The following is a 24,188-nucleotide window of genomic DNA, read 5'->3' on the forward strand; positions in this document are numbered from 1 at the left end:
ATTTGGTTCTGGGTAACGAACTAGGCCAGGTGTTAGAATTGGAGGTAGGTGAGCACTTTGGGGACAGTGACCACAATTCGGTGACTTTTAGTCTAGTGATGGAGAGGGATAAGTGTGCATTGCAGGGCAAGAATTATAGCTGGGGGCAGGGAAATTATGATGCGGTGAGGCATGACTTAGGATGCGTGGCTGGAAAAGTAGGCTTCAAGGCAAGGGCACAATTGATATGTGGAGCTTGTTCAAGGAGCAACTATTGAGTGTCCTTGATAAGTATGTACCTGTAGGGATAACCCTAGTAACTATAGGCCAGTGAGTCTCACTTCTGTTGTGGGCAAAGTCTTAGAGAGAATTGTAAGGGATAGGATTTATGAACATCTGGATAGGAATAATGTGATCAAGGATAGTCAGCATGGTTTTGTGAAGGGCAGGTTGTGCCTCACAAAACTTATTGAATTCTTTGAGAAGGTGATTAAGGAGGTGGACGAGGGTAAAGTGGTAGATGTGGTGTATATGGATTTTAGTAAGGCGTTTGATAAGGTTCCCCATGGTAGGCTACTGCAAAAAATACGGAGGTATGGCATTGAGGGTGAGTTGGAGGTTTGGATTAGGAATTGGCTGGCTGGAAGAAGACAGAGGGTAGTAGTTCATAGTAAAGGTTCATCTTGGAGTGCAATTACTAGTGGTGTTCCGCAAGGGTCTGTTTTGGGACCATTGCTGTTTGTCATTTTTATAAATGACCTGGAGGAGGGGCTAGAAGATTGGGTGAGCAAGTTTGCGGATGATACGAAAGTCGGTGGAGTTGTTGACAGTGAGGAAGGATGTGGCAGGTTACAGTGGGATATCGATAAGCTGCAGAGCTGGGCAGAAAGGTGGCAAATGGAGTTCAATCTGGGTAAGTGTGAGGTGATTCACTTTGGTAAGAGTAACAAGAAGATGGGGTACTGGGCTAATGGTCGGATACTTGGTAGTGTGGATGAGTAGAGGGATCTTGGTGTCCATGCACACAGATCTCTGAAAGTTGCCACCCAGGTAAATAGTGCTGTGGTCGATGACCAAAATGTCTGTCCACCCTAACCCTATTTCCCTGCACTTGGCCCATATTCTTCTAATCCTTTCCTATCCATGTATTTGTCCAAATGCCTTTTTAATGTTGTTAATGTACCTGCCTCAACCACTTCTGCTGGCAGCTCTTTCCATATGCGTACCACCCTCTGTGTAAAAAATGTTGCCCAACAGATTCCCTTTTATTCTTTTCCCTCTAACCTTAAACTGATGCCCTCTAGTCCTTGATTCCCCAACCCTGGGAAAAAGACTGAGTGCATTCACCCTATCCGTGTCTCTCATGATTTATACACTTCTATAAGGTCCCCCCTCAGTCTCCTACACTCTAAAGATCTTAGGTCTAAAGGTCTCTAAAGGTCTTAGCTTATCCAACTTCTCCCTATAACTCAGACCATTGAGTCCAGGCAACATCCTTGTAAATGTCTTCTGCACTGTTTCCAGTTCACTAACACCCTTCCTATATCAAGGTGACCAAAACTGAAGACAATTCTCCAAGTGAAGCCTCACCAACACCCTGTATAATTGCTACATAACTTTCCAATTTCTCTACTCAATGCCCTGACTGATAAAGACCAGTGCGCCAAAAGCCTCCTTCACTGCCCTCTCTAGCTGTGACTCCACTTTCAGAGAACTGTGCACCTGAACTCCAAGGTCCTCCTTCTGTTCCACTACATTCCTTAAGGCCTTACCATTCACCATGAAGCTCCTACCTTGAGTTGACTTTCTAAAATGCACCATTTCAGTTGCTTATGATCTTAAATCTGTCACGGCGCCTTTGAGATGATTGCCAGTCACCTTCCACTATTGGTTTGGTGAATTTCCTAAATGTCATTCAGTCACCTTTCACACCTTGATGAGGGGGAGTGTCCGTTTCTGTTGTCCAGGTGTAGTTAGCCAAATGAGAGGTAATAATCCTAAATTATACAAGATAAGTGGGCTATGCCCAAAGCCACATTCAGGTGTTTAGCGAGTTCCATAGTCTTTTACCCTTTTTGAGAGTCAGCTGTCCAGAATCTGGCACTGTCACCCAGGTTCTGATCATTAAGGGAAGCATTCCAAACTGCAATCATTCGCTTCCTGCATATGCACTACATGTTTCTGATGCATTTTCATGTCAAACAATATTTCATGTTTGATGAACACTACTAATGTAAACTTAAAAGGTTCAGTTTTCAGAATGCAACATGCCAATTGGATACACAATTGGCTAAACACAGGAGACAGAGAGTAATGGTGGAGGGTTGGCCTTCTAACTGGAGGCTTGTGACCAGCATGTTCCACAGGGATCAGCTCTGGGTCCTCTTTCATTTATCATTTATATAGGTGATTTAGATGAGAATATAGAAGGCATGGTGAATAAGTTTGCGGATGACACCAAAAACACTGGCATAGTGGATAGTGCAGGTGGTTTTCTAAGATTACAAAGGGATCTTGAGCAAGCTATCCAAGATCTGGTCCTGTGTAACCAGACAGAAATAATTAATGACCCTATAGTTAGGGATCCTCTTGGAATGGAGGTAAGGATAGATAGGTCTCCTGGAAGGTTGAGTTCAAAATACAGATTGAGAATGTGAAGATAAAATCTAATACCAGGGTCCTGTACTTAAACAAGGGAAACTACAATAGGATGAGGGAGAACTTGGCTAAAGTAGAGTGAAAACAATGATTTTATGGTGGAACAGTTGACGAGCAGTGAAGGACTTTCAAAGCAATTTTTCAAAGTGCTCAACAAAGTATATTCCAGTAAAAAGGAAGGAGTGTAAGGAAAGAGGTAATCTGTCATGGGTGACTAAGGAAATAAGGGAAGCTATCAAGTTGAAAGAGAAGGTACACAAAGTGGCCAAGAACAGCAGGAAACTAGAAGATTGGGAAAACTTTAAAGGTCAACAGAAAGGCACAAAAAGAGCTATAAGGAAAAGTAAGATAGAACATGAGAAAAAACTGGCACAGAATATAAAGACAGATAACAACATTTTCGATAAGCACATAAAACGAAAAAGAGTGGCTAAAGTAAATGTCGGTCCTTCAGAGGATGAGAAGGGGCATTTTGTTATGGGATATGACGAAATGGCTGAGGTATTGAATAGGTATTTTGTTATTGGTCTTCACACTGGAGGACATAAATAACATGCCAGTAGTTGACAAAGAGACAAAGATAGGTGAGTACCTGGAAACAATCATTATCACAGAAGAGGTCATGTTGGGCAAGCTAATGGAGGTAAGGATAGATAAGTCTCTTGGCCCTGATAGAATGCATCCAAGGGTACGAAAGAGATGGCAGGAGAAATAGCAGGTGCACTGGTGGTAATTTTCCAAAATTCGCTGGGGCAGTTCCAGCAGATTAGAAAATAGCAAATGTGATGCCACAGTTTAAAAAGGGAGATACACCAAAGATGGGAAGTTATAGACCGGTTAGCTAACCTCTGTAGTGGTGAAGATGTTTGAGTTTATTATCAAGTAAGATGTAGCAAGGAATCTCGATAGAAATTATGCCATTGGGCAGACACCACATGGGTTCATGAGGGGCAGGTTGGGCTTAACAAATCTTTTGGAATTCTGTGAAGACATTATGAGCAAGGTAGACAATGGGGACCCAGTGGATGTTGTGTACCTAGATTTCCAAAAGGTCTTTGACAATGTGCTGCACAAGAAGCTGCTGCATAAGATAAGGATGCATGGTGTTACGGATAAAGTCTTAGCATGGATAGAGGATTGGTTGACTATTGGTCGGAATTGGCTGGAATTTAGAAGAATGAGGGGGGATCTGACAGAAACAAATAAAATTATGAAGAGGTTAGATAAGATAGAAGTAGGGAGGATGTTTTCAGTGGCAGGTGAAACTGGGACAAGAGGACATAGCCTCAAGATCAGAGGGAGAAGATTTATGACTGATTGGAAAGGAACTTCTTCACCCAGAGGGTTGTTAATCTATGGAATTCCCTGCCCAGGGAAGTAATTGATGCTACTTCAGTAAACATTTTTAAAGCTAAGGTAGAATCTTTTGAACAATAAAAAAATTAAGGGATACAGTGAGAGCGCAGTAAGTGGAGCCAGTCCATAAAAAGATCAACCATGATCTTATTGAATGGCAGAGCAGGCCCGAAGGGCTGATGGATGACTTCTGCTCCTAGGTCTGATGTTCTAAATGGGCTGAAAAATAGGAAATGGAGTTCAATCTGGATAAATGCGAGGTATCGCATCTTGGTACAACAAACAAGGGTATGGTTTTTACAATTAATGTTAGGGTGTTGGGTGGTGTGTAGAACAGAGGGACCTTGGGTATAGGTACATAATTCTTTGAAGTTTGTATCATATATAGACAGGGTGCTTAAAAAGGCATTTAGCACGCTTGCCTTCATTGCTCAGTCCTTTGAGTAAAGGAGTTGGGACGTCATGTTGGAGTTCTGCAGGACATTGGGGAGGCCTCTTCTGCAATACTGTGTCCAGTTCTGGTTGCCCGGTTATAGGAAGGATATTATTAAGCTGGAGAGGGTTCAGAAGAGATTTATCAGGATGGTGTCAGGATTGAAAAGTTTGAGTTATTAAAAAAAAGCTGGATAGGCTGGGACTTATGTCACTGGGACGTAGGAGTTGAGAGGCAACCTGATAGAAGCTTATAAAATAATGAAGGGTGTCGATAGAGTTAGTGGTCATTGTCTTTTAGGCAAAAGTGAGGACTGCAGATGCTGGAAATCATAGTCTAGATTAGAGTGGTGCTGGAAAAGCACAGCAGGTCAGACAGCATCCGAGTAGCAGGAAAATCGACGTTTCAGACAAAAGCCCTTCAGCAGGAATTGATTTTCCTGTTATCGGTCATTATCTTTTCCCTAGGATGGGGAATCTCAAGACTGGGGGCACATTTTTAAGGTGAGAGGAGACAGATTTTAAAAAGACATAAGAGGCAAATTTTTTATGCAGATGGTTGTTCGTGTATGGAATGAACTTCTTGAGGAAGTGGTGGATGCGCGTACAATTACAATGTTTAAAAGATATTTGAATAGATACAAGAGCAGGAAAGGTTTGAAGGGATATGGGCCAGGAGCAGATAGGTAGGACTATTTTAATTTGGGATTATATTTGGCATGGACTAGTTGGACCGGGGGAGTCTGTTTCCGTGCTGTATGACTCAATGACTCTATGAGTCTGTGAGTTGTTTTCAGTGATTTTTAAATCAGGAGACAGAATCACAAAAATCACAGAATTATTATGGTACAGAAAGAGGCCATTTGGCCCATTGAGTCTGCCCCGTCCTATGATCTAATGCCGATATCTTGCCTTTTCCCCACATCCAAGTTTGCCATTTCTATCCAAATGACCATACGATGCCCTCTCGAAGGCCAGTTAGCTCAGTTGGCTGGATGGTTGCTTTGCAATGCAGCACGATGCTAACAATTCCCACACTGGCTGAGGTTACTGTGAAGAACTTGAGATATGGTGACCCTCAGGATAAACCATCACCAATCTGAAATAACTCCACACAGGTTGATATCCCATCACCAAGTCACTCTTTATTTAGAGGTGCACAGTACATGACACTGACCCAGCTCCCTCAGAGCCAGCTCTCTGAGTGAAACTAACCCTGAAACTCCTGTTTACTTTTTTTTACCTTTTTTTTAACCCCCACACTACCGCCTAACTGCGGTAGTGCTTATTTTTTCCCCAGCACCCATGGTGTGAATGTGCAGGTGTGAGACGCAGTGAGAGACACAAAGTGTACGAATCTTTATTCAATTTCCACCACCAGGAAGATAGGAAAACACCCGAGTGGCTAGTGACAAGCACTGCCCTTCACATCAAAGGGCAATGCTGTGTGATCAAAAAGGTGAAGGGGAGGGTAGGGATTAAATCAAAATAGAGTTAGAGGGTGAAATAATGCACTCCACTCCCTGCGGCACCCACCTCTCCCTGAACAACTCCAGGGTGTTGGTGGACACCGCGTGCTCCTTCTCCAAGGACACCTGGGCCCTAACGTAACCCCGGAAGAGGAGCAGGCAGTCGGCCCTAACGACCCCCTCCACGGCCCGCTGCCTGGACCTGTTGATGGCCAGTTTGGCCAGGCCCAAGGGCAGACCCACGAGGAGGTCGTCAGACCTGCCCTCCCTCCTCTGTACCGGGTGCCCAAAGATAAAGGTTAAGAACCCATCTATGGTTATTACCAATCACAGCCTCCAGAGACATGGACCATCCAATGGTTACCCACTCCTGTTTACTTTTTTTTTTCTTTTTTTTCTTTTTTTTTCTTTTTTTTTGTGGGTAGTGACAAACACTGCCCTTCACATCAAAGGACAACGCTGCGTGATCAAAACAGTAAAGGGAAGGGCAGACCCTTGTTTTACTTTTTTTTAAACCCCTACACTACCACCTAACCGCGGTAGTACTTATTTTTCCCCAGCACCCAGGGTGTGTGTGTGTGCAGGTGTGAGACACAGTGAAAGGACACAAAGTGCACAAATCTTTATTCAATTTCCACCACCAGGAAGATAGGAAAAACACCCGAGTGGCCAGTGACAAGCACTGCCCTTCAAACCACAGGGCAATGCTGTGTGATCAAAACAGTGAAGGGGAGGGTAGGGACTAAATCAAAATAGAATTGGAGGGAGAAATAATGCACTCCACTCCCTGCGGCACCCACCTCTCCCTGAACAACTCCAGGGTGTTGGTGGACACCGCGTGCTCCTTCTCCAAGGACACCCGGGCTCTAACGTAACCCCGGAAGAGGGGCAGGCAGTCGGCCCTAACGACCCCCTCCACGGCCCGCTGCCTGGGCCTGTTGATGGCCAGTTTGGCCAGGCCCAAGAGCAGACCCACGAGGAGGTCGTCAGACCTGCCCTCCCTCCTCCGTACCGGGTGCCCAAAGATAAAGGTTAAGAACCCATCTATGGTTATTACCAATCACAGCCTCCAGAGACATGGACCATCCAATGGTTACCCACTCCTGTTTACATCTGTCAGCTAGGTGTCTCTGATTGGACCAGATTAACAGCCCTAATCATGGAAACTCATATTCTGTGAGGTCCACCTGGCTGACCCTGTTACAATGACTCATCAACTCTCTCCCTAATGGGAGGGCAGCCCTCTAACTCAGTCAGACTACGGTTGTTTTACCTTTATTGTACATCACTGATCAGGCAGAGTTCAAACCTGGGTCTCCTAGATCAGAGGTAAGGACACTACCACTGCACCATTACGGCTTGTATCACATTCAAATTAATCAAGTGGCATGGAAGTGTATCTTCAAATGTAAGGATGACTGTATCTGTCACTAACATTACTGGACAGCACTGACTGGAGAAGTTGTTCCTATTAAATCAAATCTCTGATATTACAACTCGAAATTCAGTACAGGATCCTTCAGCAACCTTAGACAGGAAATCTGTACTGTCTAACATAACTGCACAAATGCTTGAAGCAAAATCCTCCATCACTTTAAACAATGCTGGTTTCAATATATCAATAGCTGTGTTTAGAACCCAGACAAACACAGGTACCTGCTGTAAATAGCAATATTGCACAGCATATTGCCCAGCCTACTTTATTACTTTTGAATGATTCACCTACCAATCTATGTGATTTCTAAAGCAAATTACATTTGAACATTTGTAAAACAGAGGGAAGAGGTTGTTTAATTTCTAATCACTACAATTCACTGTCAGAAATGTTCTTGTCTGATTCTTCAACTCATGTTTCTGGCTTAGTGATTCTGAAATTGAGTAATTTAATTAACCAAATGATAAATTCAAAGGTAAACTTGTGTCATTCCATTCAAATCTTTCAATAAATAGCCAATGCCTGCAATTTGTGTCTGACCGCAACTGTAATTATCTTCCACTCGTTACATTTTACTCTTTGTCATCGAGATTTACAGCATAAATTGTGCACTGACCCAGTAAGTCCAAAAAAAAGGATAAATGGACATAACCTGTTTGAGAATATGCTGTTAATTCTGTATGAGGAGCCAAAGTCCATCTTCAGAGAAAGGTTCCAGCCTCAGGTTTGTGTTGCTATGGTTTCTTTGTTGGCATCTCAGACTTAGAGTTTGCTGCCCCAGTCAAGATACAGAGTGGATCACCTGACTACAGGAATAGATTGAACCAGTCTTGAGGTGAGAAAGCTGATTACTATATGGCAGAGAAAGGCACTGAGGGATATGCTGATTGGGTAAGATGGAAGGAGACTGGTGTGGAATACACATGTTGGACTCAGTCACTTAGGGCCAAATGGGATTCTTCTGCTTGCTGCAGCTGTTATGGTAATTTTATCCAATTCCTAATGAAGAATGTTATATAAATAGTGTTTAAAGGAAGCATCACCAGATAATAAGGCTGTGCTCCCATTAGAGAGAGAGAGATGACTGCTGATGGTTTAACCTGAGGGTCACCATGCCTCAGGCGAAGGGAGGGATTGAGAAAGCGATTACTTCCTGGAAACCTCAGCCAGTATGGGAATTGAACCCAAGGTGATGATATCTTTCTGCAATGCATACCAGCTAGAGTCAATAGGTGTGGAGATGGAAAAGCACAGCAGGTCAGACAGTATCCGAGGAACAGTAGAGTCAATGTTTCCGCCCAGATGCTCCTTGGATGCTGTCTGACTTGCTGTGCTTTTTCAGCTCCACATCTATTGATTCTGACTTCCAGCATCTGCAGTTCTTCTTGTCTCCATTGATTGCCAGCCACCCAGCTGGCTGAGCTGAGACACCTGAAAGAAATGAAGCAGAAGCACTGAGGCCTAGAAAATAGTTTGTGTGAGCTGGGAGGAATCCCTGAGCCGGAGACACCTTTGATTTTCAGTTTCTTACACCCAGACTCCAGACAAGGATCCCCAGTTTATGAGGGATACCCTGGGGGCAAGGGTGGGTAAACTGCCTCCCTGTTTTATTCACCCACCTTCTCATTTGGTTCCGACAAAAGAAAGAATCTCTCCCCTCAAAAAAAATCTTCCTCCCTGACCTTGTGAACTTACATTTTGAAAGATGTCAACTCAACCAAGTTTTATTGAACAAACGGAAAGCATGAGTTTATTAACTACTCAGCGTAAGAAGAATTAGAAACACAAAAAGCATACATACAGATTAGAAAGAAAACATGAGTCTAAAATGATCAATTTGAGGAAGTGATATATAGACCAAACAACGAACTATTCATGAAGGATGGTTTGTGTAATATTGAAGCAGTTTCAGTGGAGATAAACAGTAATATTAAAATCGTTCTGTAATCAGTCAGCTTCACCACCATTTTGCATTTAGGTTGAGATTCTGTAGTTCTAACACCTATTGACCATGATTGAATTCCAGAGTTTGCTTTGTTTCCCTGTTTCCTTTTAACTGGTTTGTGGCCCTCTGATTCAGGGAGAATCTTTACTTGTAACATTGGGGTAACTAGGGGATAACTCTATGACTGTGACCAGGCTGGTATACATGAATGCATTCAGTGCCACTAGACCACTTCAGTAGGGTTGAAACTGGCTTTCTAATGCCTGTCATTCCTGGACAATGAAACAGACATACCTGCCAGAGGTGACTTTCTTCCACAATGAGAGAGATAGTCAACCCTACCTTCTTGTTAATCTCTCATCAAACATATGTTCATAACATTACAGCACTGTACAGGCCCTTCAGCCCTCAATGTTGTGCTGACCTGTGAAAATAATCTGAAATACATCTAACCTACTCTATTCCATTTTTGTACATATGTCTATCCAATGACCATTTAAATGCCCTTAAAGTTGGTGAGTCTACTACTGTTTCAGGCAGTGCATTCCACGCCCTTACTATTCTCTGAGTAAAGAAACTACCACTGACATCTTCCGAAATCTTTCACCCCTCAATTTAAAGCTATGTCCCCTCTTGCTAGCCATCACCATCCAAGTTAAAAGGTTCTCACTGTCCACCCTATCTAACTCTCTGATTATCTTACAGGTCTCAATTAAGTCACCTCTCAACCTTCTTCTCTCTAATGAAAACAGCTTCAAGTCCCTCAGTCTATCCTTGTAAGACCTTCCCTCCATACCAGGCAACATCCTAGTAAATCTCCTCTGAATCCTTTCCAAAGCTTCCACATGCTTCCTATAATGTAGTTCTAACACCTCTCTTTCTTTCAAGTTTCCTGAACAATTTTTTTGAGCAATATTCCACTGACTTTACACAAGACTTTGTCAGACAGGCAGTATATTGAAATCCATTGTTTTCCTGTAGTAGTCATCGTTTTAAAATTAACCAATATTACAATTGACAGCGAAAGGAAGTTTCATACTACTTTGGGATTCTGATCCATTGCCAGAACATGTTTTAGGAGTGAAAGTTATGAGGGAGTGAGTGTGAGCTGTGATTCCTGACACTATTAAGGATGTAAGGAGCTGTTTTGCTTCTTGAGATCAATGGATAGTTTGTGGGAAGGAGGTTACTGCAGGGAAATTTTGGGAGGGGGTGGAAAATGATCCAGAGTAACTCAGAGGTTGGGAGGCTTAGGATGTGATTGGGAGGTAAAGGTGACCAGAAGGAAGAGCTAATGATCGGAAGGGGAAATGAGCAAGAGAGGGGATTTGCTGTGGGGATTAGCAACTGCCATTGGTTCTGCAATTAGCTGGAGCCAATATTGCACCTTTGGCTTCAGATTCCAGAAGGTTTATTCTTCCAAGAATAGATTTTATTCGTAAGATTTTGTGGAAGAACATTACAGACATTTAATTTGACATTGCTTTTCCTTTCCATGGTGAGAGGTGGGTATCTCAGACTATGTCATATTTATTGCCCATCCATTTGGGTCTGGAGTAACATTTGACCAGATGCAGAAGGATGGCAGATTTCCTTCCTTACAGTGATGGGGTTTTCCAATGATTGACAGTAGCCACATGGTCACCATTAAATGAGCTTTAAATTCCAGAATTTTGAAAAACAAAATTGGTTTCAAATTTCACTATCTGCCACAGCAGGATTCAAACCAAGACTGGTAAAACAATCTGCCTGGCATTATAAATTTACTGGTACATGCCTACTTACAAACAAAGCATAAGAGGAAGCCACTTAGCATTTCAGATGCGTTCTGCTATTCAATAATACCATGGTTGATCTGATTTTAACCTCAATTCCACATTCTGCATGTCCTTGATGATCTTTCATTCCCCTTGGACATCAAGAATCTACCTCCCTCTACCTTAAAAATATCTAAAGATTCTGCATCCAATGTCTTTTGAGGAAGGGAACCCTCTGAGAAAGAAAAAAAGTTCCTCATCTTTGTTTTAAACAAGTGACCTCTCATTTTTAAACGATGACACCCTAGTTTTAGTGACATTATGACTATATCACCACCTCTCCTTCAGGTACAATACAGATTGGTTTCTTTCAATTCAAGAGAAGCCTCATTACAGTTCACCACAACAGGTTCTATTCAGAATGCACATTTACAATTCATGTCAGACGTATCCTGGCAAATATAGCCCAAAGGGTTTTATACAATCTCCAGCCACTCAGTAAACAATGCCTTTCAGTAAGATGACTGTATTGAGTCTTTGTAGGAGTTGACTCACACATAACTGCATCCCTCAATTTAATGTCCACATATTTTGTCAAAAATCTCCTTTCTTGGTAATTGCCTCGAGTATTCCATTGAAGATGCACTAGTCAGGCTTCACAATGCACACATTTTCCTGAATTCGGGCAGGTTAACATACAATGATTTTTCTGCCATTTAACCACCAAAGTCAATCATCTGGGTAGTTGGTAATCTGCAGAATAACAACGACAATCTGCATTTATATGGCAGCTTTGACAGAGTGAAATGCCCTGACGTGCGCCATCAACAACATCTGACACTGGGCCACAGGGGCTACTGAAATGGATGTGAAAACACTTGATCAAAGGAAATTGAAGGAGAGTCTGAAGGGAGGAAAGAAAGATAGAGAGGCAGAGTAATTTATTTTTGCCATTCTTGGAATATGGGCATCGCTGGCTGAGCTAGTATTTATTGCCTGTCCCAAGTTACCCTTTGAAGGTGGTAGTGAGCTGCCTCTTGAACTCCTGCAATCTATGTACTGGGTGCAAACCCACATTGTCCTTAGGGAGGGAATTGCAGGATTTGGACCCAGCAACAGTGAAGGACCATTGATATATTTCCAAGTGAGTGGTTTGGAGGAACCTTACAGGGGTTGATGTTCCCATGTATCTGCTGCCTTTGTCCTTCTTTGTCTTTCAGCCATGGGTTTGGAAGGTGCTGCATAAAGAAGGGAATTCCTGATTGAGGCCTTAACAAATTTGAGTCCATTTCCCAATCGTAGAGTAATTAAACTCTGCAGGACAGCACAGTGGCTCGGTGGTGAGCACTGCTGCCTCACAGCGCCAGGACCCAGCCTCGGGGAATGGTCTGTGTGGAGTTTGTACATTCTCCCCGTGTCTGCGTGGGTTTCCTCCGGGTGCTCCGGTTTCCTCCCACAGTCTAATAGATGTTCAGGTCAAGCGAATTGGCCATGCTAAATTGCATTGTGTTAAGTGTATTAGTCAGGGGGAAATGACTCTGGGCGGGTTACTCATTGGAGGGTCGGTGTGGACTTGTTGGGCTGAAGGGCCTGTTTCCACACTGTAGGGAATCTAATCTAAACTCAGGAACATATGAGAGGCCAGCAGTACTGGAGGAGTACAAAGTTCTTGAAGGGTTATGTGGTCGACGGAGATGATAGAGAATGGGACAGCCAATTCTGTATGTCCAAGAGTGGTCCAACTCATATCCCCCCAACTATAACACATATTATATCTCTGCACAAGTCTTGAAAATACTTACATTCTTAGACACATCCCCAGCTTATAGCTCCACAGTTGCTGGGCTGTCTTCATCACTAATCACGAATCACCTTCAACAACAAAATTCAGAAGTTGCTGGAAAAGCTAGGCATGCCTGGCAACATCTGTGGAGGGAAATCAGAGTTGGGAAGGGTCACTTGACTGAAACGTTAACACTGATCTCTCTCCACAGATGCTGCCAGACCTGCCAATCTTTTCCAGCAACTTCTGTTTTTATTTTTGATTTTCAGCATCTGCAGTTCTTCTTGTTTTTATTCACAAATCACCTTCATGTGCTCTGATGCAGAACGGATTATTTATTTCGTGTTTAAGTAACCTTAATAAAAGAAGCAAAACATGAAGGAAGCAACAAAAACAAAACTGCTCACAGACAGTACACTTTAAAAGCATACTCATTGAGCAGTGTGAAACGAAGGAAACAAAACAATTTCTACTCCTTGATGGACAGCGGGGGCTAACGTTGGAAACAAGGCTTTTACTATGAAAACTGATTAAATTGTGCAAATTCTTTCGATGTAAGCTTTGGGACTCAGATACAATTTGGGTTACTAGGGACCGGATAAGAAACAGCACAAGTTAATGCAATTATACTGCAATCGTTATGACAAATAGACTTTAGTTTATAATGTACGTAATTTATAAAGTCTTTGTGACTAGATCAGCAGCACCAGCTAAAAACAGAAGCCTTCCTTAAATATTTAACATACAGTGTTGTCAGTCAAGTTAACCAAGCATGTGATAGGCTGAACTGCAGTGTAGGGGTGGAATGTTACTTCCCACAGTTTTGTACGATTTGTTAAAATGTGAAAGGAATTCATTCGTTGCAAAATCTCCAGGCGAGGACACATAGATTTGCTGTTGTTTCCCTGACTCTGGCTGTTTTAAAGAAAGATTTGTCTCCTCTCTACCTACCGACACTGGAACAGGACAAAGAAAAGGAATCTTTTTTCAGCCTCCTGCAGGTGAACTCAATGGACGTGAACACATGCAAATCTAGGAAGGACTGATTAAAGATATTGTATGTAAAACGATGCGAGCCAGGGTAATTTAGCAATTTCTTTGACAATTTTGTGATGAGTTGGTTTCAGAAACTGCCTTCCTCATTTCAGAAGCAATTTCAAGACTATACAACCAATGAATGTACCTCAGTCTTGAGCTGGATTTCTGATGCTAAAATGCCAACGTGAACAGCGTTTACTTCTTTTGGAGACAAGGGATTGAGTCTGCCACAAGCATGAACTCCTCATCTTATAATTATTGGCTCCGGGAGAGCCCTAACCTCAGAAACCAGAGTTTCCCAGGATTCGCCAGCACCAATGCCTCACCCAGTAATGGTGCCTCCTCAGGCTGCTATGAGCAACTGTGGATCTCAACGGAGGTCTTCCTGACACTGGGCATCATCAGCCTCTTGGCCAACATTCTGGTCATCGCCGCCATCATCAAGAACAAGAACCTGCACTCGCCAATGTACTTTTTCATTTGCAGTTTGGCAGTGGCCGACATGTTGGTCAGCGTGTCCAACGCCTGGGAGACAATCTTCATCGCCATGTTGAAGAGTAGGCATTTTGTTGCTCGGGACAGCTTGATAAAGAGTATGGACAATGTGCTGGACTCCATGATCTGCACCTCTCTGCTCGCCTCCATTTGGAGCTTGCTGGCCATTGCCATCGACAGGTACATCACCATCTTCTACGCACTGCGCTACCACAACATCATGACGGTGAGAAGGGCACTGGCGGTCATTGCTGGAATCTGGATGGCTTGTACAGTCTCGGGGATTCTGTTCATCGTCTACTCTGAGAGCACCACAGTTGTCATCTGTCTCATCACGATGTTCTTCACCATGCTCGGCCTCATGGTCTCACTCTATGTTCACATGTTCATGCTGGCACGCTTGCACGTCAAGCGGATTGCCGCACTGCCCGGCAACGGTGCCATCCACCACATGGCCAACATGAAAGGGGCCATCACCCTCACCATCCTCCTCGGTGTCTTTGTCGTCTGTTGGGCTCCCTTCTTCCTGCACCTCATCCTCATAGTCTCCTGCCCCCGAAACCCGTACTGCCTCTGCTTCATGTCGCACTTCAACATGTACTTAATCCTTATCATGTGCAACTCAGTCATCGATCCTCTCATCTACGCTTTCCGCAGTCAGGAAATGCGGAAGACTTTCCAAGAAATAATTTGCTGCTACAGCCTGCATGGAATTTGTGACCTGACAAATAAGTATTGATATAACTAGAGGGAAAGCAGTCAGACCATCACAAGATGTTTTGTGCTGCATGACATCTCAGTAGAGGGAGGAAATAGTTCCTTGCTCCCTAAAGAAATATTGATGCTTTCCTCTGTACCTTACCATGGTTTCTTATTTCCTCCCCATGACTCGGTTCTCTTCACTGAAGGTGTTAGTTGTTTCTTGGAGTTATCTTCATCTCTCATGCTTCATGTCAATGAGTATTCCTCGGATTTGAGCCTGGACAGTGAGTATTAGGAGAAAATGTGATTGCTTTTGGATGGCAGGGGAAGGGGGGTGGTGGGGGGGGGGGGGGGGGGCGCAAAGTCTCATGAGGCTGATGAGGTTTCATGTGCAACTGAAGCCCTTGTTTATCAGATATTACCATTTAGCAATCAGGAGGGAAAGAGGAGGCTGGTTTTAATCCCCCTAAATCTAGGACATTGAGGCGAATTGTAGCATTCCCTAACAGCCAAGTTCAGTCATTTCACTGTGGCTGACTGACCTTAGAATGGAATGATAGAGTTCGCAGAGTACAGAAGGAGGCCATTCTACCAGCCATGCTTTGACTAGCATTTTGCAAAAGTCATCCAATTTGGCCTCACACTTCAATTGTTTTCCCATAACCCTACAAATCGATCCTCATCAAGTACTTCTCCAATTGGTTTCCCATTCCTTCCCTTCACTACCCTGCCAATGAATTTAAATCATTGACCTCTGACCAAATCTAGAACCTTCTAGCTCAAAACAAGAAACTTCTTGATCAGCATGGTGAGGCAGACATCTTTGAGTTCTGAGGGAGACCCAGATAAGAAGACTTGAAGGGGGAATAGAGCTGTCCCTCATTTGTCAGAAGCTGCACTGACTCCCCTCCCCTTGTTCCTGGGCATTCAGTGAATGTATTTTGGCAATGTGTGTGTTCAGAAATGCTTTTAAAATATCATCGACAATGCATAATTCAAATGTTTTTCTTATTGGTATGAATCTAGAAGCTGTTACTGAATTAAAAAGAGCTACAGTTGGAATGTGCTGTCTTTGACACTACCTACAGCAATTGTGCAGGCTGGAGAGAAGCAACTCAACTGGAATGCCTTGAGAATTCCTTTCAAAGACTGCTCTCCCCAACTCAGATTACACAAACATCTGTGTTCATGGTGGTTTCTAACTATTGATGTTTTGATTAGAAACCTGCTAGGCTGTTTAGCTCATTTACTGCAGCTTATTACAAGCTGTTATATCACAGGATTGTAGAATCATAGAATGAAAGAGAGCAGGTAAAAGCCATTCGACCCCTCATGGCTTTGCCTGCTCTCTCAGAGAACCATCCAGTGATTTCCACTCCCTCCATCCCGATCTTTTTGTGTATCCTTGGATTTTACCTCCTTTATGTACTTCTGCCAATCCCTTTCTCCTTCTCTTTTTGCTCTCCTCTGACAAACTGCCTTTGCATCTGTATTTCAACATCATCCGCTGTGTATCGATACCTTAGTGTTTATCTGGCGACGGCACATGTTGTTTAATTGACTTTCTTCATACAATAACGATAGTGCAGTGTGGCTGCCTTGTTGATCATTTATTTATGAATTTATTTATGTGAAGCATTGGTTACCATACAATCAACCCTGGAACCAAGACAGAGTTTAGCAAAAGCTTTATTAAAATATGTTCACTTGCTGCTATGTACTTTCTTATCAGGTATCCAGTATCACCTATGTATAAAAACATAAAATAAATGTTCTGAAAAATCAAATGTTTTGTGAAACATTTATCTATTTCCAGAGAAACGGAAATTGTTGTTTAGTAATGTCACAGTAATCAAAGAGCCATACAGTGCAGAAACCTTTGGTCCGACCAGTCTATGACAGTCATAATCCCAAACAAAACTAGTCCCACCTGTCTGTTCATCGCCCATATCCCTCCAAACCTTTCCTATTCACGTACTTATCAAAATGTATTCTTAGCAGAGCTGAGAGCTGCTCTCTCATAGAGTGATACAGCTGGTGATGGTATAACTTGAGGGTTACCATACCGCAGGTAAGCGGAGAGGTTGGGAAAGTGAGTCCTTCATCATAACCCCAGCTAGTGCAGGAATTGAACCAACACTGTTAGCATCATTTTACATCGCAAATCATCCTTCTGAGCTAATTGACACCTTCTCTGTTTAGTATGAATGTGATGATTTATTCCTCACTGTTGTTCTTGTCTGAAGTTAGTTCAATCCTGTCACTGGAAAGCCCAATTTTAGCTCTATTTTTCACTTGTGTTATACTTAAACTTTTTTGTTTTACTGTTTAAGCCAGAGGATTGAGACAAGGTGTTGATCTAGAAAAAGACCAAAAGGAGGCACAGGAATGGCCTATTGAATCTTCTCCACTATTCCTGGGAGAGTACTTAAGGTGGTAAACTCACAATCTTTAAAAAGTATTTAAGTTATAACCTTCAAGGCTACAGTGCTATGGAAAGTGGGACAAATATAAATTTAGTACAGTGTTTAGACTGCAGACTCAATGGACTGAAAGGTCTCGTCTGTATTGTATGATCCTATAATTCAATATGATCAAGACTGATTTTTGATTTCAACTCCCGTTTCCCACTCACTATCGAAAAGTGTGGCACTGGAAAAGCACAGCAGGTCAGGCAGCATCCAAGGAGCAAGAGAGTTGACATTTTGGGCATATGTCCTTCTCCAGCGCCACACTTTTTAGCTCTGACTCTCCAGCATCTGCAGTCCTAATTGGGATTGCACAGTGGCTCAGTGGTTAGCACTGCTGTCTCACAGCACCAGGATCCCAGGTTTGATTCCAGCCTCAGGCAACTGTGTGGAGTTTGCACATTCTCCTCGTGTCTGCGTGGGTTTCCTCTGGGTGCTCCGGTTTCCTCCCACAGTCCAAAGATGTGCAGGCCAGGTGAATTGGCCATGCTAAATTACCCATAGTGTTATGTACATTAGTCAGAGGGGAAACGGGTCTGGGTGGGTTACTCTTCGGAGGGTCGGTGTGAACTTGTTGGGCCGAAGGGCCTGTTTCCACACTGTAGGGAATCTAATCTAATCCTCACTTCCTACTCTCCAAATCCCTAATCTCCCTGAGAAACTGAAAACCTATTTACCCCAGCTTCTTGTGCCCAATGAAGGGAGCATCCACAATGCTGTCGATATAGGGTGCACAGAACAAGGAAGAGGCAAGATTTTACATTGTATTTCCGTTGAAATATTTTGTCTGCATTTTCTATACTTAAGCACGTGCACATGTGCGTGAATATTTTAAGTTTACATAAAGCTTTCGACTGAGAGATTAGTTTAGCCTAATTTGGGGCATACACAGGCAGCAAAGCATTTGAGTTAGGACAGTCCATTGACCATGCATCCTCTCAGACCTGTTCTGCCCTTCGATAGGATCCCAATCGTGGTTTTAACTCCAATTTCCTGCCTACCTTACTACCCTTTGACTCTCTTGTCAGTTCAGAGTCTATCTACACCTGCCTTTAAAAAAACATTCAATGATCTTACTCCCAAAGCTTTTGGGGAAGAGAGATAGAAGTGGGATCCCTGTATAGTTTTAAGGGGGAAGACAAAAATTGGTCTGGAAATAGTCCAAAGGCATGGATTACTTTTTAAGTGGATGAGATGCTGGCATGAACTATTTACCCATTTCACACAGTCAAGTCTTTGTAACTCCTAAACATGGAAAATAGAAGCAGGAGTACATCATTCAGTCCTTGGAGCTTACTCCACCATTCAATATGATCATAACTGATCATGAAATTCCATTAGCTGTTCTTTGCTTTCCCCTCATGCCCTTTGATCCCTATAGCCCCAAGAACTAGATCTATCTCCTGATTGAAAACATTTAATGTTTTGGCGTCAACTGCTCTCTATCTCAGAGAATTCCACAGACTCACTGTTTCCTGGATGAAGATTTGCTCATGTCATTGTCAAACAGAGACCTAAGAGTTCAGGTTAAAAAACATGTGATGAGATCAGAGCGGTTGATGTTGCTTACATGGACTTTAGTAAAGCCTTTGACAAGGTTCCAAATGGTAGACTAATTGGTAAAGTTAGATCATGTGGGATTCAGGGTGAGTTTGTCAATTAGATACAAAATTAGCTTTATGGTAGGAAACAGAGGGTGATGTTGAAGTGTTGTCTTTTGAACTGGAGGCATGAGACCAGAGGTGTTCCACAGGGATTGATACTGGATCCACTTTTGTTTGTCATTGATATAAATGATTTGGGTGAGAATTTAGGAGGCATGGTTAGTAAGTCTGCGGGTGACACCAAAATTGGTGGTATCATGGACAGTGAAGAAGGTTATCTAAGATTACAAAGAGATCTTGACCAATTGGGTCAATGGGCTGAGGAGTGGAAGATGCATTTAATTTGGATTAATGCGAGATGTTGTATTTTGGTAAAACAAACAAGAGCAGGATTTATACACATATAGTTGGGCCCAGGATAGTGTTGTAGAACAGAAAGGCCCAGGGGTTCAGGTACATAATTCTTTGAAATTTGCATCACAGGTATACAGGTTAAGAGGTGTTTGGCATGCTTGACTTCATTGCTCAGACCTTTGAATATAGGCATCAGGGCATCATATTGAGGCTGTACAGAATATTGGTGAGGCCACTTCTGAAATACTGTGTGCCACTTTAGTCGACTAGTTATAGGAAGGCTATTATTAAGTTGGAGAAGGTTCAGAAAGGATTTACTAGGATATTGCTGGACTGGAGGGTTTGAGTAATAAGGGTAGGCTGGATAGGCTGGGACCTTTTTCCCATGAGGGCAGGTGATTGTGGGGTGACTTTGTAGAGGTTTATACAAACATGGGGGGCATAGATAATGTGAACAGCAAGGGTGTTTTCCCAAGAGTGGGGGAGTTCAAAACTAGGTGGCACATTTTTAAGATGAGAGAAGAAAGATTTAAAAAGGACATGACAGCAACTTTTTTTACGGAGCGTGGTTCATGTGTGGAATGAACTGCCAGAGGAAGTGATGGATACAGGTACAGTTACAACATTTAAACTGACATTTGGACAGGTCCGTGGATATGTTTTGGAGGGAAATGGGTGAAACGCACACATGTGGGACTAGCTTGCTTAGGGAGAAACTTAATTAGTGTGGACAAGTAAGAGCAAAGGGTCTGGTTATGACTAAGCAAATTCCCAACAGTTGGATGTGGACTATTGGCAGCGTGACTGCCTGTAGTGATCACACTATTGTAGGGTAAGAGGAGGATAGGATTAGGCTACACAGCCCCAAGAGCTTGCAATGAGATCATGGATGATCTGTAGCTTAACCTGATTTGCCCGCCTCTGATGCTTTACCTTTTTATGACCAGAAGGAAACCCTTTTCCCCTAGTCTCTGCTAGAATATCATTCTAGTCACATGGTGATACAGAACCTGAGTAATGCTGGGGAAAAAGGAACAACCTGTCAAACCTTTCATCTTGCTTTCATCAGGACAGATGCAAGAATGTCAAACGTTAAAAGGAACAACAACTTATACTGCACAAGAAATAGTGCTGAATGGTTGACTAGTCACAGCCAACTTCCCTACATCTTTTTTACCACCAATACTCACTGTTATTACCCTTCTCCAAAGTTGCATTTAGACAACAGCTGGTGGATTGGGCATGCTCAAAAATTGCCCCGTAGTGTCCAAGGATGTGTAGGTTTGATAAATTAATCAGGGTTAAAAAAAATCCAGGAGAAAGTGGGGACTGCAGATACCGGAGAGTCATAGGCACCTGTACCTGAAATGTCAACTCTACTGCTCCTCGGATACTGCCTGACCCGCTCTGCTTTTCCAGTGCCACACTTTTCAATTCTTAAAAAAACCCATGCAGGTTTATGGGGATGGGGGTGCTCTTCGGAGGATCAGTGCCCAATGGACCTCATGGCCTCTGCAAGGATTCTCTGATTATTTAACTACAGTGACTGCTGGAGAATCCTGAGCTCATCACCATCTAATCTGATAGAGTTTGCCGAAATCAGGCAGTTCATTTGCTGACTTAACAGCTGTCAATGATGCCTTATTGAAGGTAAATTCTCATATCTCTGTGATACATACTAGGGGTGCAGGTGGCCTCAGAGCTGGTACTGCAGACTGGTCACAGTAAAGACCAATTTCTCTCCATCCTTTGCTAAATGACTAATGAAAGATTTTCACCTCATCATGTTTAGCTCTTTAGGAAGTGGAGTAGAAGTCTAGGAATCTACCAACCAGAAACTTCAAGGGAATCAATTAAAGTGCTTTGCTTGGACACTATAAAACCCCTTTGCATTGGCACCTCTTGTGAATTGTCCTGATGAAGCAAAACCCAATTGCAATCAATATGTCCAGCCCAATGGCACTTTGCTGATGGTGAGGTGCCCCCCGACTCTGTCCACTGCATACAGAGGCTGACAGTTTCATGGAGGTTGGTGCATGGGCACACCATAGGTATGGGTGGTGAGGGGAGTGGGGGAGAGCTGGGGCAGGAGGAACATCAGAGCCTGAAAGCTCATATATGAGTCCAACCCTTGTAAAACAGTTGGGACGGTCTTACTGCTGGCAAGGGAGGGATGCAAGGACTCCACTGTGTCACTGAGTCAATGTTCCAGACCCTGAGGGAGAACCCACCTCCTTGATCTTGTCCAAAAGTGTATGAACTCCAAACTGCTGCTGCAGTCGTCAGGCTCCTTCCTTGTAAAAAAATGTAAAAATACTGGGGATTGTGCAAACATTCTCATATCCGTCTTCAACACTGTACGGAATTCATCAAAGGTGAATTCTTATAATCTGAAGGCAACAGAAGGAACCAGAAGTATTGTGGGTGAGTGCATTTTCAGTTCAGACACAACAGGGAAGGATGAGAAAGTGTAATTCGCAGTGACAGGGACTGATTGAAGTGAATAGTATAGATGCACTTAGGACCGCTTGGGAGAAACATATCAGGGAGAAAGGAATAGAATGCTACAATAATATGTTTCACTGAGGATAGTTTGGACGAGGCTTGAATAGAGAGTAAATACTGGGAAAAAATGAAGACTGCAAATGCTGGAGATCAGAGTCTAGAGTGTGATGCTGGAAAAGCACAGCAAGTCAGGAAGCATCAGAGCAACAGCAGAATTGACATTTCGAGCATAATCTCTTGACATGGACTATTTGGACAGAATGGCCTGTTTCTGCATCATATATCCTGTGTAATGCTCCAGTATCAAAAAGGTATTCACTTTAACATGTCTAATAGCATTTCAATCCATGTTTGGACTAAAAAGAATTTCAATAGTCAGTTTCCTATGTGTTAGATGGTTTATTTTAAAGTGGTAACTTCATTAATTATAACAAGGTCAGCCAAGTGGTCATCATTGAATCTGAGTTCCCTGGTTGGGGCTGTTAAGCTGGTCCAGTCAGAGACCCCTGGCTGACAGATAAGAACAGGAGTATCAGAGGATCTGTTCACCCTGACAGCTGGCTGGGAGAAAGCCAGACCACTCTCAAGTAGTGTGCATGTGTAAATAAAGGGAGACTTAGTGATGGAATACCAGCCTCCATGGAGTTCTATCAGTAACGAATGCTATTCATGAGAACACTGACATTTTCACGGTACAAGGCACTTTAGCTTAAAGAGGTGACATAAAAACTGCCCCTATTTCACTCAATTAATAATTTTTTACCTCAATAAATTATACCTGTCTAGCTTGACAATACATATCTGTGTTCAAGACCTGCTCTGTCTACTACTTTGAAACTGTGCAAATGTCACTGTGCAGTGTCGCTCTGTAAATTAGCTGTGATATTTTGTTTTTTTTTTCATTTTAAGCACACATACTTAGATTCACAACACCATGTCAGTCCAGGATTTGTTTTACAAGTGGTGCATTTTAAAATATGCAGTGCTTCTAGATGTTGCACAAGCAATACAAACATAAAACATCTCATGATGTAATTGCACAGTGGTTTATTATGTACTGTTGAAAAATAAATTATGATTTACCAGAAGGAAGGTTGGAACACTTTGCCAAAGCCTTGGAATTACAATGTGACTTTGTACACAAGATGAGTGCGACTCTCTGAGGTACTTTCATTTTCACATAGACTGGGTAAAAACTTGACTCTTGTTTGAATTTGCTCAAATCCAAGGTGACAGACAGCAAAGTGTTGTTCCATAGCATGAGATTTCCACATCGTATCATTATTTATCATGTTTGGGATAGTCATTCAGATCAAGAATGATACTTGCTCAAGGCAAGAGCATGCACCTTTCTGACTGACCAGGTAATCGTTCCACTCCCACTGCCTGTTATAGATGTATCTAAAACAATTATAGATAGACAATCAATCTAAACAAAAAAACCCCAAAGAACTTTAGTTAGTTTTGATTAATATGGATTTGCATCTGAACATAGGAGCAGAAGTTAGCCATTTGAGATTTTTGGTCTGCTTCTTCATGTAATAAGATCACGGATAATTTCACTGTTGCTTTTTTATTCCCAAAACCCTTCAATGCCTTTCTTGATGGAAATTCTATCTAACTCAGCCTGAAAAGTATTCAATGACCCTGCATCCATAGTCTCTGGAAAAGAAACATTCATAGACTAACAAACCTTTCAAGAACACTATTTTCCTCACATCTGTCTGAAATGGTAGGCCATTTATCTTTGCACAATGTCCCACTGTTCAATTCTCTCTGACAAGGATCCTCTCAATATCCATCAAGTCCCTGAAGATCTTATATTTTCTTCCCTTTGAAAGGTGCCAACTGCCTTGGGAAATGGGCAAAGGGGAGATGTGGCAGACAGAGTAAAGACTGTAAGTTTTGTTCCCTGGGTCAATGCAGAAAGAAATGCAATGATGGAACTGAACCTGGGAAGTTAATGTAGTGGAGTAAAGGGTTAATTATACCTTCACTCTGAACATGTGCAAATAAAACCACATCATAGTGATGTCAGGTCATATGAAGCTGCAGACTGAGTCTGTGATGTTCTAGCAGAATGTCTTCTTGTATCATGTCGTCTGAATAGCTACGCGTAATAAAACTTGTTAATAATCACTTATGAGATTTTAGTCTTCATCTCACTTCAATACTTCCCTTTATATTTTTTCTTCATGACTGCTACCC

The 24,188-nt window shown here is 42.6% G+C and overlaps 1 protein-coding gene across 1 annotated transcript; it reads left to right on the plus strand.

Annotated features, from left to right (window-relative positions):
- Positions 1-13,756: 13,756 nt before the first annotated feature.
- Positions 13,757-15,360, plus strand: mc4r (melanocortin 4 receptor). The gene has a single exon (XM_072560976.1). It carries the CDS (start codon positions 14,088-14,090, stop codon positions 15,084-15,086), a length of 999 nt encoding a protein of 332 aa, XP_072417077.1. The 5' UTR covers positions 13,757-14,087; the 3' UTR covers positions 15,087-15,360.
- The last annotated feature ends 8,828 nt before the right edge of the window (positions 15,361-24,188 follow it).

The sequence above is a fragment of the Chiloscyllium punctatum genome, chromosome 41 (assembly GCF_047496795.1).
Source record: "Chiloscyllium punctatum isolate Juve2018m chromosome 41, sChiPun1.3, whole genome shotgun sequence".
NCBI classification, from domain to species: domain Eukaryota; kingdom Metazoa; phylum Chordata; class Chondrichthyes; order Orectolobiformes; family Hemiscylliidae; genus Chiloscyllium; species Chiloscyllium punctatum.

Coding starts and splice junctions, on each gene's coding strand:
- mc4r (XM_072560976.1), top strand. CDS start 14,088: ATGAACTCCTCATCTTATAATTATTGGCTCCGGGAGAGCCCTAACCTC.